We start from the raw sequence: 14,276 nt of genomic DNA, 5'->3' as shown, positions 1-14,276 counted from the left end.
CGCTCTATCACCCGCAGAGAAGACTGGAAGAGGCCTGCGTTTCTTGTCACCTTGGGATTTGAGATCTCGGACCAATTCTTTCACGGCAGGAACATTCACAGAGGGAGAGGTGGTTGTGGATGTTTTCATTAAAAAGGGAGCAGAGGCAGAGTCCAATTCCTTTCAATTGTAGGAAAATTCTGCCCAAAGTAACAGGATGGACCAGTTGTTCCGTCCATTAGACGGCAGATGCTACGTAGAGGAGAAATCCGGCTTTACTTAGGGTTGGCTGCAGTGGGAACACCAGAACTGAGAAACAAACTGGATCCCCGGTCCGACACAATATGCAGAGGAGATCATGAAGTGGGAAGATGAGGAGGTAGAACAAGCTGGCAAGAGAAGACTGCAGACCAGGCAGAAGAATAAAGTGGGACATCTTTGAAAACAGGTCTGTAACCACCCAGATGACGGTACTACCGAAAGGTGGCGGAAGATCCGTAACAAAGTCCATGGCAATGTGAGTCCATGGTCAACTGGGGTATCTGCAATGGCAAAAGTAGACCTGTACGTTTGAGGCATGATGACTTGTTATGGGCACAGGAAGTGGAGGAGCCCACAAAACCTTGTACATCCCTCTGACCGACTTCATATCCAGGACCTCTTTTACCTCAAAGACATTGATGGAATCAGCCTCAAGAGCAGGAGGGGGTACTTGTCGGGGAAAGCGGTTGAGGACGACTGGCTTCAGAAGAGAGATATGGAAGGTGGGATACACAAGTTCTTTCTCATTGACTGGAAGGGGTTTGGGCCGGAGGAGAGGTCTTTGGAGCCCGAGGACAAGATCCTGGATCATGGTCTTCTGCATTATCTCCTCCAGACCAAGAAGAGGGGGAACCCCAGGAGGGAGTACTGTCACGGGTGCTCGTGCACCCCTGTCTCCCCCAGCACAGCCGCGGCAACTCTCCTTTTTGCATCAACCTGCACTAAGCCTTCTTCACTATTAAAGGCCAGTGCACCACTGATTGGCGCCGGCCGCCCCCCTTAATTAATAGTACCCTTTCCTGCATACCCCGCTGAATCTTTGCGCCTAGTGCCCTAGAGAAAGTTTCCCAGTTGTTACCCTTGTGATTCTGTGATTCCTGCTGTGACCTCCTGCATGCCATTGACTGAATAAACTCCACAATATTATAAGGACCAATATATCTCGGTGCAAGTTTATCTGCAGGAACCTTAAGCAGAACATTTCTGGTACACAGCCATAACTCCTTCTTGAGACAAAACAAACTCAGCTGATGTCAAATTAGACCCCATGCCCACAAGGGCCCATGCACACAAATGTATGGCACCCATATGCTATCTGAAAGAAGTTGCATTGCACGGCCATCACTGGAAAAAAAGATACAGCATGCTCCATTTTTCCCTGTACTTACAGCCCGGCTACACGGCTCCCTATGGAGAGGGAGGGGTGAGGACAGGCCCTACTACCAGGATAAGCTGGTCTTAATGATCACGCCCTTTTTATAGTCCCGTCGACTTAGCCACATACAAGCCAGATATGGTTGGTGTAGGAGTAGCTGCATATGGCAACCCCTGCACCGACCTGTTGTACTTTGCCAACACTAGGGAATGATGATTGACTCCTGAAATAGCCATTTTTAAATACTTGCTTTTTATAGCATATTTTAAATAGCCCCCATTTCTCATCCTGGATCCTGTCGGGGTGGCAGCTGATTAGGGCTGCAACATATAGGGTATTCTAGGGCTTTTAATCACCTAGGGTGTATTAGGGACAGTCTCCTTAGTCCCAGGGGGCAAGATTTTACCCTATTCTACTTATCACAACAGCCTCAGCTACAAAACATACTTCTCTGACTACATAGTCTAAAGTCGCAACATAAGGTGATGTTACTCAGGGAATACCGATCTCCCGTTTGGCTTGTATATTCGACTATTGGTAAGCATTTTCCCTTAATTTCTACATCCATCTATACACTGTATATCCTTTAATCCTGGGTGTACCAAAGCCAAGAGGGATTATAGCAATGTCTCTGACCCTTGAAAACTGTAGATATAGTACTTTTTATTTTAACTTTGGGGGGGAAAAAAATCATCAAAGATCAGGAGGAAGGGCAGTAATCTAAGAGGGTCAGGCATCAGTGGTTTGCACTACAGCCTTGCAGTTGCTGGGGTCCTGGGTTCAAGTCCCACCCAAGTCAACATCTGCAAAAAGTTTGTATGTTCTCTGTTTGCGTGGGTTTCCCTTGGGTCCTCCGGTTTCCACCCACACTCCAAAACATACTAGCAGGTTGATTATATTGTGAGCCCCATGGGGAGAGGGACTAATTTGGCAAACTCTGTGCAGCGCCGGGTAATCTGTGAGCGCTATATAATGGAATTATTAATTAATGCAATCTCCAAGTGGGTATGGACAGTGGCAGACTTCACTTGCTACAGTTAGTAAGTGTTCAAGCATGAATGTACGCTGGCTATAATGCAATTCTACATCAGGCCCCCTGATATACAAGGCGGGACTTCATTGTGTGCCGGTGCACAAAGTGCCAGTGTATGATAAATCTCCCCCATTGACTGTGTTTTCTATATATGTATTATCTTCTATTGTTATCATATCCATTGTGTGGTTTAAGGGATGTCCAGACTAAAAATTGAAAGATACAGCAATAATTATTACATATAAAAAGACTGAAAATAAAACAGAAAAGTCAGTAAAATGTACTAAAAATACATTTCATTTAAAAAAAAAAACTGAGACTGAAATACACATATCTACAAGTCACACATGTAGAGGTCTATGGATTTAATGTATAAAGAAACAGTTTTTATTAAACCAGCTTACAGATATAGGAGAGCAAGTTAGCATTGTGCCAAATATGAAACATTGGATTCTCTTCTGGCAAGTGTCCCTCTTTACTTAACAAATGAAATTAGGAAATGATCCACACCAATCCCAGTTGAATTAAGAGAGTTCCAAAATTTCACTATATTACTGGTTCTGAGCAGTGAGAGAATGGCACCCTATAGCTTTCCAGCTGTTGTAATATTGCAACCCTTGAAATAGCTTGCACGGCCTGCTGGGTGTTGCATCTTCAAGACAGCTGGAAAGCCACAGCTTGTCTTCCACCATTTCAGACTATGTGTAAATGAATACAATGAAAAAAGGACTGGAAACAATCAGTAAAGGTTTGTGTATTCATGTGTGTAAAACAAACCCTTAAAAAGGGGTTGGCTAGGATTTAGTATTGATGGACAATCCTTGATAGGTGGTGGGGTGACAGCCTGTCCTTGAGATGATCCCTTGTTCGCCACCCTGTAAGCACAAGGACATACAACCGGAAGCAGTTGACAGTGTTTCAGTGGATGAGGAAATTACACCCATAGCTCAGATTTCATCTGGAGAGGTTCCATATGCTGATGTAGCAGAGTTCTGTACACTTTTTATATGGGAGAGATAGCAATGAAAAACAACAAGACACCTATGATTTAGGCTGCATTCGTACGACTCTATGGGGGATGTCTATGGCACCCCAGGCTCAGTACGGTGAGCACAACGAGCCGTCACCGATCCGAGCTGTAGCCACAAAAAAAAAAAAAAAAAGATAGAGCATGCTCCATCTATGACCCTAAGAACGACTGTGCGGCTTTATTATATTTGTAGAGGGGAGGGGGCGAGCAGTGCTATGCCCGGCTACGAATGCAGCCTTCGTTATATAAATGTTGCCAATGTGACTATGCACATTGCTTGACTTCAAGTTAAAAGTAGTTAAGTAAATTACAAAATGTAAGCTCATGTAGGTCACCTGGTAAGCTAAAAAGAAACCACAACATGCAAAAATTCATGTTCACCATCTTCATTTTCGTGTCTTTCGAGAAGTTAGTTGAACTAAGCTCCCATGGCAGCCAAGCCACGTTAATTATTGTGCTGAAGTCCTGCAGCACACCGTCTCTACCCGAAGCTTCTTAATATCGGTCATTGTTCAAGATGCCTTGTTCATCTATTGTCTGCATTTTGTCTTTATTTTAGCAAAATAAAGTTACAGCACAGTGATGTCGCGGAGGACTGAATACTTCATCCAAGCCCCTCCAGTTATAAAATCAAAAGATTAAGTTGTAACTTGTTACCTAAATTTTGTTAAGTAACCCCCTTACAATCCCCAACGCCCCTAGCTTTAACTAAAATCAATATAGTTTCATGTAACAGTTTGAATTGAGTATGGCAGAACATTGAGAAGTCCAGTGACCGCCGTAGTGTCTTCTCATTCCATCCTTGTGTATTGAAGAAAAATGGAAGAAAAAAAACTGAAGATGGAAAGATGAGGAAAAAATAAATTAAACTGAATCTTGCTGCAGTCTTGAGGAACGTGGTTCGAAGGCTTTGGAACCAAGACATGTTACAGCTAAAGATAATATTGCACCATAAGTAATCCATACATAATGCAGAGAGCAGGGTTAGTGACCTAGCAATGACAGCAGCCATTTTCTGTATGAAGCAGCAAACCTGGACTGCTCAGCATTTCTGCAGCTGGACAAAATGCAACTAATGAACCTGAGCTCGGATTCGTACACAAGAGAGTCTTGGACAGGAGCACGTTTTAGTCGTTTCGTTTCTTGGGTATAGCTCTGCTTGCTTGCTTCGCATACGCCATCGATTTCCATAGTGTTTGTGTGGTAAGCCAGAAAATCAGTGCAGAGATGCTGCAATTCACTTCCCGTGCTAACAGCAGCTGTGTCCACACATGTGACCTGTGGGGGCTCCACGTGAGATTGCTCGATGTGCAGTTGGTGAACCAAGCCGAGGACATGGCGCCTGGAGAAATTATAAAGAAAAAAAACATGTTAAATGTATATTTAATTCCAACCATTTCATTAAAAGAAATCTACCAGCAAAATAAAGCATAATAAACTATATGCACTAATTCATGGATCCAGATGCTGAAAAAAAAAGTCTTATATTTGTTATTCATGGCCTTATTCCTTCTGATATCAACTTTCCAAATTATGCCAATGAGCCTGTGATCTGGCTTTACAGGCTGTTACACGGTCTACCCTTACTTCCTCAGCACTGCTGCAGTAAGCACTTCCTACTACGGCGCACAGCACGTTCCGCTCCCTCCCTCCCCCCCCACCGGCACCCAGCACGTTCCGCTCCCTCCCTCCCCCCCACCGGCACCCAGCACGTTCCGCTGCCTCCAACCCTCCCCTCCACCGGCACCCAGCACGTTCCGCTGCCTCCAACCCTCCCCTCCACCGGCACCCAGCACGTTCCGCTGCCTCCAACCCTCCCCTCCACCGGCACCCAGCACGTGCCGCTGCCTCCAACCCTCCCCTCCACCGGCACCCAGCACGTGCCGCTGCCTCCAACCCTCCCCTCCACCGGCACCCAGCACGTTCCGCTGCCTCCAACCCTCCCCTCCACCCAGCACGTTCCGCTGCCTCCAACCCTCCCCTCCACCCAGCACGTTCCGCTGCCTCCAACCCTCCCCTCCACCGGCACCCAGCACGTTCCGCTGCCTCCAACCCTCCCCTCCACCCAGCACGTTCCGCTGCCTCCAACCCTCCCCTCCACCGGCACCCAGCACGTTCCGCTGCCTCCAACCCCCCCCCCACCGCACACAGCACGTTCCGCTCCCACCAAAACACACAGCACGTTCCGCTCCCCCCACCCTCCCCCCCACCGCACGTTCCGCTGCCTCCAACCCTCCCCCCCACCGCACGTTCCGCTGCCTCCAACCCTCCCCCCACCGCACGTTCCGCTGCCTCCAACCCTCCCCCCCACCGCACGTTCCGCTGCCTCCAACCCTCCCCCCACCGCACGTTCCGCTGCCTCCAACCCTCCCCCCCCACCGCACGTTCCGCTGCCTCCAACCCTCCCCCCACCGCACGTTCCGCTGCCTCCAACCCCTCCCCCCACCGCACGTTCCGCTGCCTCCAACCCTCCCCCCACCGCACGTTCCGCTGCCTCCAACCCTCCCCCCCACCGCACGTTCCGCTGCCTCCAACCCTCCCCCCCACCGCACGTTCCGCTGCCTCCAACCCTCCCCCCCACCGCACGTTCCGCTCCCTCCAACCCTCCCCCCCACCGGCATCCAGCACGTTCCGCTCCCTCCAACCCTCCCCCCCACCGGCATCCAGCACGTTCCCTCCCTCCAACCCTCCCCCCCACCGGCATCCAGCACGTTCCGCTCCCTCCAACCCTCCCCCCCACCGCACACAGCACGTTCCGCACCCTCCCCCCCACCGCACACAGCACGTTCCGCTCCCTCCCCCCACCGCACACAGCACGTTCCGCTCCCTCCCCCCCACCGCACACAGCACGTTCCGCTCCCTCCCCCCACCGCACACAGCACGTTCCGCTCCCTCCCCCCCACCGCACACAGCACGTTCCGCTCCCTCCCCCCCACACACCGCACACAGCACGTTCCGCTCCCTCCCCCCCACCGCACACAGCACGTTCCGCTCCCTCCCCCCCCACCGCACACAGCACGTTCCGCTCCCTCCCCCCCACCGCACACAGCACGTTCCGCTCCCTCCCCCCCACCGCACACAGCACGTTCCGCTCCCTCCCCCCCACCGCACACAGCACGTTCCGCTCCCTCCCCCCCCACCGCACACAGCACGTTCCGCTCCCTCCCCCCCACCGCACACAGCACGTTCCGCTCCCTCCCCCCACCGCACACAGCACGTTCCGCTCCCTCCCCCCCACCGCACACAGCACGTTCCGCTCCCTCCCCCCCACCGCACACAGCACGTTCGCTCCCTCCCCCCCACCGCACACAGCACGTTCCGCTCCCTCCCCCCCACCGCACACAGCACGTTCCGCTCCCTCCCCCCCACCGCACACAGCACGTTCCGCTCCCTCCCCCCACCGCACACAGCACGTTCCGCTCCCTCCCCCCCACCGCACACAGCACGTTCCGCTCCCTCCCCCCCACCGCACACAGCACGTTCCGCTCCCTCCCCCCCACCCCCGCACACAGCACGTTCCGCTCCCTCCCCCCCACCGCACACAGCACGTTCCGCTCCCTCCCCCCCACCGCACACAGCACGTTCCGCTCCCTCCCCCCCACCGCACACAGCACGTTCCGCTCCCTCCCCCCCACCGCACACAGCACGTTCGCTCCCTCCCCCCCACCGCACACAGCACGTTCCGCTCCCTCCCCCCCACCGCACACAGCACGTTCCCCTCCCTCCCCCCACCGCACACAGCACGTTCCGCTCCCTCCCCCCCACCGCACACAGCACGTTCCGCTCCCTCCCCCCCACCGCACCAGCACGTTCCTGCTCCCTCCCCCCACCGCACACAGCACGTTCCGCTCCCTCCCCCCCACCGCACACAGCACGTTCCGCTCCCTCCCCCCCACCGCACACAGCACGTTCCGCTCCCTCCCCCCCACCGCACACAGCACGTTCCGCTCCCTCCCCCCACCGCACACAGCACGTTCCGCTCCCTCCCCCCCACCGCACACAGCACGTTCCGCTCCCTCCCCCCACCGCACACAGCACGTTCCGCTCCCTCCCCCCCACCGCACACAGCACGTTCCGCTCCCTCCCCCCCACCGCACACAGCACGTTCCGCTCCCTCCCCCCCACCGCACACAGCACGTTCCGCTCCCTCCCCCCCACCGCACACAGCACGTTCCGCTCCCTCCCCCCACCGCACACAGCACGTTCCGCTCCCTCCCCCCCACGCACACAGCAACGTTCCGCTCCCTCCCCCCCACCGCACACAGCACGTTCCGCTCCCTCCCCCCCACCGCACACAGCACGTTCCGCTCCCTCCCCCCCACCGCACACAGCACGTTCCGCTCCCTCCCCCCACCGCACACAGCACGTTCCGCTCCCTCCCCCCACCGCACACAGCACGTTCCGCTCCCTCCCCCCACCGCACACAGCACGTTCCGCTCCCTCCCCCCACGCACACAGCACGTTCCGCTCCCTCCCCCCACCGCACACAGCACGTTCCGCTCCTCCCCCCCCCGCACACAGCACGTTCCGCTCCCTCCCCCCCACCGGCACACAGCACGTCCGCTCCCTCCCCCCCACCGCACACAGCACGTTCCGCTCCCTCCCCCCACCGCACACAGCACGTTTCCGCTCCCTCCCCCCACGCACACAGGCTCCTTCCCCCCCACCGCACACAGCACGTCCGCTCCCTCCCCCCCACCGCACACAGCACGTTCCGCTCCCTCCCCCCCACCGCACACAGCACGTTCCGCTCCCTCCCCCCACCGCACACAGCACGTTCCGCTCCCTCCCCCCCACCGCACACAGCACGTTCCGCTCCCTCCCCCCCACCGCACACAGCACGTTCCGCTCCCTCCCCCCACCGCACACAGCACGTTCCGCTCCCTCCCCCCACCGCACACAGCACGTTCCGCTCCCTCCCCCCCACCGCACACAGCACGTTCCGCTCCCTCCCCCCCACCGCACACAGCACGTTCCGCTCCCTCCCCCCACCGCACACAGCACGTTCCGCTCCCTCCCCCCCACCGCACACAGCACGTTCCGCTCCCTCCCCCCCACCGCACACAGCACGTTCCGCTCCCTCCCCCCACCGCACACAGCACGTTCCGCTCCCTCCCCCCCACCGCACACAGCACGTTCCGCTCCCTCCCCCCCACCGCACACAGCACGTTCCGCTCCCTCCCCCCCCACCGCACACAGCACGTTCCGCTCCCTCCCCCCCACCGCACACAGCACGTTCCGCTCCCTCCCCCCCACCGCACACAGCACGTTCCGCTCCCTCCCCCCCACCGCACACAGCACGTTCCGCTCCCTCCCCCCACCGCACACAGCACGTTCCGCTCCCTCCCCCCCACCGCACACAGCACGTTCCGCTCCCTCCCCCCACCGCACACAGCACGTTCCGCTCCCTCCCCCCCACCGCACACAGCACGTTCCGCTCCCTCCCCCCACCGCACACAGCACGTTCCGCTCCCTCCCCCCCACCGCACACAGCACGTTCCGCTCCCTCCCCCCCACCGCACACAGCACGTTCCGCTCCTCCCCCCCACCGCACACAGCACGTTCCGCTCCCTCCCCCCCACCGCACACAGCACGTTCCGCTCCCTCCCCCCCACCGCACACAGCGTTCCGCTCCTCCCCCACCGCACACAGCACGTTCCCGCTCCTCCCCCACCGCACACAGCACGTTCCGCTCCCTCCCCCCCACCGCACACAGCACGTTCCGCTCCCTCCCCCCCACCGCACACAGCACGTTCCGCTCCCTCCCCCCCACCGCACACAGCACGTTCCGCTCCCTCCCCCCCACCGCACACAGCACGTTCCGCTCCCTCCCCCCCACCGCACACAGCACGTTCCGCTCCCTCCCCCCAACACGCACACAGCACGTTCCGCTCCCTCCCCCCCACCGCACACAGCACGTTCCGCTCCCTCCCCCCCACCGCACACAGCACGTTCCGCTCCCTCCCCCCCACCGCACACAGCACGTTCCGCTCCCCTCCCCCCCCACCGCACACAGCACGTCCTCCTCCCCCCGCACTCTCCCCCCCACCGCACACAGCACGTTCCGCTCCCTCCCCCCCACCTGCACACAGCACGTTCCGCCCCTCCCCCCCACCGAAAAAACACACAGACGTTCCGCTCCCTCCCCCCCACCGCCACACAGCCCCCACCGCACACAGCACGTTCCGCTCCCTCCCCCCCACCGCACACAGCACGTTCCGCTCCCTCCCCCCCACCGCACACAGCACGTTCCGCTCCCTCCCCCCCACCGCACACAGCACGTTCCGCTCCCTCCCCCCCACCGCACACAGCACGTTCCGCTCCCTCCCCCCCACCGCACACAGCACGTTCCGCTCCCTCCCCCCCACCGCACACAGCACGTTCCGCTCCCTCCCCCCCACCGCACACAGCACGTTCCGCTCCCTCCCCCCCACCGCACACAGCACGTTCCGCTCCCTCCCCCCCACCGCACACAGCACGTTCCGCTCCCTCCCCCCCACCGCACACAGCACGTTCCGCTCCCTCCCCCCCACCGCACACAGCACGTTCCGCTCCCTCCCCCCCACCGCACACAGCACGTTCCGCTCCCTCCCCCCCACCGCACACAGCACGTTCCGCTCCCTCCCCCCCACCGCACACAGCACGTTCCGCTCCCTCCCCCCCACCGCACACAGCACGTTCCGCTCCCTCCCCCCCACCGCACACAGCACGTTCCGCTCCCTCCCCCCCACCGCACACAGCACGTTCCGCTCCCTCCCCCCCACCGCACACAGCACGTTCCGCTCCCTCCCCCCCACCGCACACAGCACGTTCCGCTCCCTCCCCCCCACCGCACACAGCACGCTCCGCTCCCTCCCCCCCACCGCACACAGCACGTTCCGCTCCCTCCCCCCCACCGCACACAGCACGCTCCGCTCCCTCCCCCCCACCGCACACAGCACGCTCCGCTCCCTCCCCCCCACCGCACACAGCACGCTCCGCTCCCTCCCCCCCACCGCACACAGCACGCTCCGCTCCCTCCCCCCCACCGCACACAGCACGCTCCGCTCCCTCCCCCCCACCGCACACAGCACGCTCCGCTCCCTCCCCCCCACCGCACACAGCACGCTCCGCTCCCTCCCCCCCACCGCACACAGCACGCTCCGCTCCCTCCCCCCCACCGCACACAGCACGCTCCGCTCCCTCCCCCCCACCGCACACAGCACGCTCCGCTCCCTCCCCCCCACCGCACACAGCACGCTCCGCTCCCTCCCCCCCACCGCACACAGCACGCTCCGCTCCCTCCCCCCCACCGCACACAGCACGCTCCGCTCCCTCCCCCCACCGCACACAGCACGCTCCGCTCCCTCCCCCCCACCGCACACAGCACGCTCCGCTCCCTCCCCCCCACCGCACACAGCACGCTCCGCTCCCTCCCCCCCACCGCACACAGCACGCTCCGCTCCCTCCCCCCCACCGCACACAGCACGCTCCGCTCCCTCCCCCCCACCGCACACAGCACGCTCCGCTCCCTCCCCCCCACCGCACACAGCACGCTCCGCTCCCTCCCCCCCACCGCACACAGCACGCTCCGCTCCCTCCCCCCCACCGCACACAGCACGCTCCGCTCCCTCCCCCCCACCGCACACAGCACGCTCCGCTCCCTCCCCCCCACCGCACACAGCACGCTCCGCTCCCTCCCCCCCACCGCACACAGCACGCTCCGCTCCCTCCCCCCCACCGCACACAGCACGCTCCGCTCCCTCCCCCCCACCGCACACAGCACGCTCCGCTCCCTCCCCCCCACCGCACACAGCACGCTCCGCTCCCTCCCCCCCACCGCACACAGCACGCTCCGCTCCCTCCCCCCCACCGCACACAGCACGCTCCGCTCCCTCCCCCCCACCGCACACAGCACGCTCCGCTCCCTCCCCCCCACCGCACACAGCACGCTCCGCTCCCTCCCCCCCACCGCACACAGCACGCTCCGCTCCCTCCCCCCCACCGCACACAGCACGCTCCGCTCCCTCCCCCCCACCGCACACAGCACGCTCCGCTCCCTCCCCCCCACCGCACACAGCACGCTCCGCTCCCTCCCCCCCACCGCACACAGCACGCTCCGCTCCCTCCCCCCCACCGCACACAGCACGTTCCGCTCCCTCCCCCCCACCGCACACAGCACGTTCCGCTCCCTCCCCCCCACCGCACACAGCACGTTCCGCTCCCTCCCCCCCACCGCACACAGCACGTTCCGCTCCCTCCCCCCCACCGCACACAGCACGTTCCGCTCCCTCCCCCCCACCGCACACAGCACGTTCCGCTCCCTCCCCCCCACCGCACACAGCACGTTCCGCTCCCTCCCCCCCACCGCACACAGCACGTTCCGCTCCCTCCCCCCCACCGCACACAGCACGTTCCGCTCCCTCCCCCCCACCGCACACAGCACGCTCCGCTCCCTCCCCCCCACCGCACACAGCACGCTCCGCTCCCTCCCCCCCACCGCACACAGCACGCTCCGCTCCCTCCCCCCCACCGCACACAGCACGCTCCGCTCCCTCCCCCCCACCGCACACAGCACGCTCCGCTCCCTCCCCCCCACCGCACACAGCACGCTCCGCTCCCTCCCCCCCACCGCACACAGCACGCTCCGCTCCCTCCCCCCCACCGCACACAGCACGCTCCGCTCCCTCCCCCCCACCGCACACAGCACGCTCCGCTCCCTCCCCCCCACCGCACACAGCACGCTCCGCTCCCTCCCCCCCACCGCACACAGCACGCTCCGCTCCCTCCCCCCCACCGCACACAGCACGCTCCGCTCCCTCCCCCCCACCGCACACAGCACGCTCCGCTCCCTCCCCCCCACCGCACACAGCACGCTCCGCTCCCTCCCCCCCACCGCACACAGCACGCTCCGCTCCCTCCCCCCCACCGCACACAGCACGCTCCGCTCCCTCCCCCCCACCGCACACAGCACGCTCCGCTCCCTCCCCCCCACCGCACACAGCACGCTCCGCTCCCTCCCCCCCACCGCACACAGCACGCTCCGCTCCCTCCCCCCCACCGCACACAGCACGCTCCGCTCCCTCCCCCCCACCGCACACAGCACGCTCCGCTCCCTCCCCCCCACCGCACACAGCACGTTCCGCTCCCTCCCCCCCACCGCACACAGCACGTTCCGCTCCCTCCCCCCCACCGCACACAGCACGTTCCGCTCCCTCCCCCCCACCGCACACAGCACGTTCCGCTCCCTCCCCCCCACCGCACACAGCACGTTCCGCTCCCTCCCCCCCACCGCACACAGCACGTTCCGCTCCCTCCCCCCCACCGCACACAGCACGTTCCGCTCCCTCCCCCCCACCGCACACAGCACGTTCCGCTCCCTCCCCCCCACCGCACACAGCACGTTCCGCTCCCTCCCCCCCACCGCACACAGCACGTTCCGCTCCCTCCCCCCCACCGCACACAGCACGTTCCGCTCCCTCCCCCCCACCGCACACAGCACGTTCCGCTCCCTCCCCCCCACCGCACACAGCACGTTCCGCTCCCTCCCCCCCACCGCACACAGCACGTTCCGCTCCCTCCCCCCCACCGCACACAGCACGTTCCGCTCCCTCCCCCCCACCGCACACAGCACGTTCCGCTCCCTCCCCCCCACCGCACACAGCACGTTCCGCTCCCTCCCCCCCACCGCACACAGCACGTTCCGCTCCCTCCCCCCCACCGCACACAGCACGTTCCGCTCCCTCCCCCCCACCGCACACAGCACGTTCCGCTCCCTCCCCCCCACCGCACACAGCACGTTCCGCTCCCTCCCCCCCACCGCACACAGCACGTTCCGCTCCCTCCCCCCCACCGCACACAGCACGTTCCGCTCCCTCCCCCCCACCGCACACAGCACGTTCCGCTCCCTCCCCCCCACCGCACACAGCACGTTCCGCTCCCTCCCCCCCACCGCACACAGCACGTTCCGCTCCCTCCCCCCCACCGCACACAGCACGTTCCGCTCCCTCCCCCCCACCGCACACAGCACGTTCCGCTCCCTCCCCACCGCACACAGCACGTTCCGCTCCCTCCCCACCGCACACAGCACGTTCCGCTCCCTCCCCACCGCACACAGCACGTTCCTTCCTCCCCCCCCCCCACCACACCCACCATGTTCTGCTCCCTCCCACTACATACACGTTGTGCTCCTCCTCACCGTCCCCAGTATGTCCTGCTTAATAGAGCCGTAATGACAACAAAAGGACATTTTATAACCTACCTGAGGATACTTGTCGGTTGGGGAGGGAGTGGGAATCTGGTGACAGATTCCCTTTAACATTTTTTTAAGTATATTCAAATAGAGGTAAGAGACAAATACATTTTGGAGCACGTCTGGCTGATGCTTGGTCTCTGCAACCCAGAGAAGTTTATACCTGAATCCTCAATGATAGTAAGAAAATACATTGTGTATACTTGAAGCAACAATATTTTTCTCTGTGGCTCTTCAGCCAGAGGCATATTCCAGGAATAAACCTCCACTGTTCTAGCAGAAACAACTGGTCGGGCTGGTCACATTGTCAGAGCAGCGAGCTGAGAATGATTGCTGCAGAGCTGCTGGGGAGCCATCTGCTTACACAGATAACCATAACTTTTCTATGTTAATGCCAGCGTAACACTCAGGTCATTGGCAGGACAATAAATTGCACGGTTATAAACTCTTTCACTCATGGAGTATACTGCAGAGTTTCATAGGGAAATCAAAGATTTACAGTTTTGTTTGTTGGAGAAACAAGTCTACAATGTTCCCTTCTTGGCACTGCACTGCTTAGGCGTTATAAACCACTGATTCTGGTACA

The 14,276-nt window shown here is 61.2% G+C and overlaps 1 protein-coding gene across 1 annotated transcript in view; it reads right to left on the bottom strand.

The window, feature by feature from the left end:
• Window positions 1-2,793: 2,793 nt before the first annotated feature.
• PTAR1 (protein prenyltransferase alpha subunit repeat containing 1) overlaps window positions 2,794-14,276 on the bottom strand; it is a 36,587-nt gene continuing 25,104 nt past the window's right edge. The window contains exon 7 of the mRNA XM_072151134.1: window positions 2,794-4,801. Coding sequence (XP_072007235.1) covers window positions 4,444-4,801 — 358 coding nt within the window. The 3' untranslated portion in view covers window positions 2,794-4,443. The remainder of the gene's footprint in view (window positions 4,802-14,276) is intronic.

The sequence above is a fragment of the Engystomops pustulosus genome, chromosome 1, assembly GCF_040894005.1.
Source record: "Engystomops pustulosus chromosome 1, aEngPut4.maternal, whole genome shotgun sequence".
Taxonomy (NCBI): Eukaryota; Metazoa; Chordata; class Amphibia; order Anura; family Leptodactylidae; genus Engystomops; species Engystomops pustulosus.
Note: the sequence above shows the minus strand (reverse complement) of the source record. Positions and strands in the feature narration are given on the sequence as shown.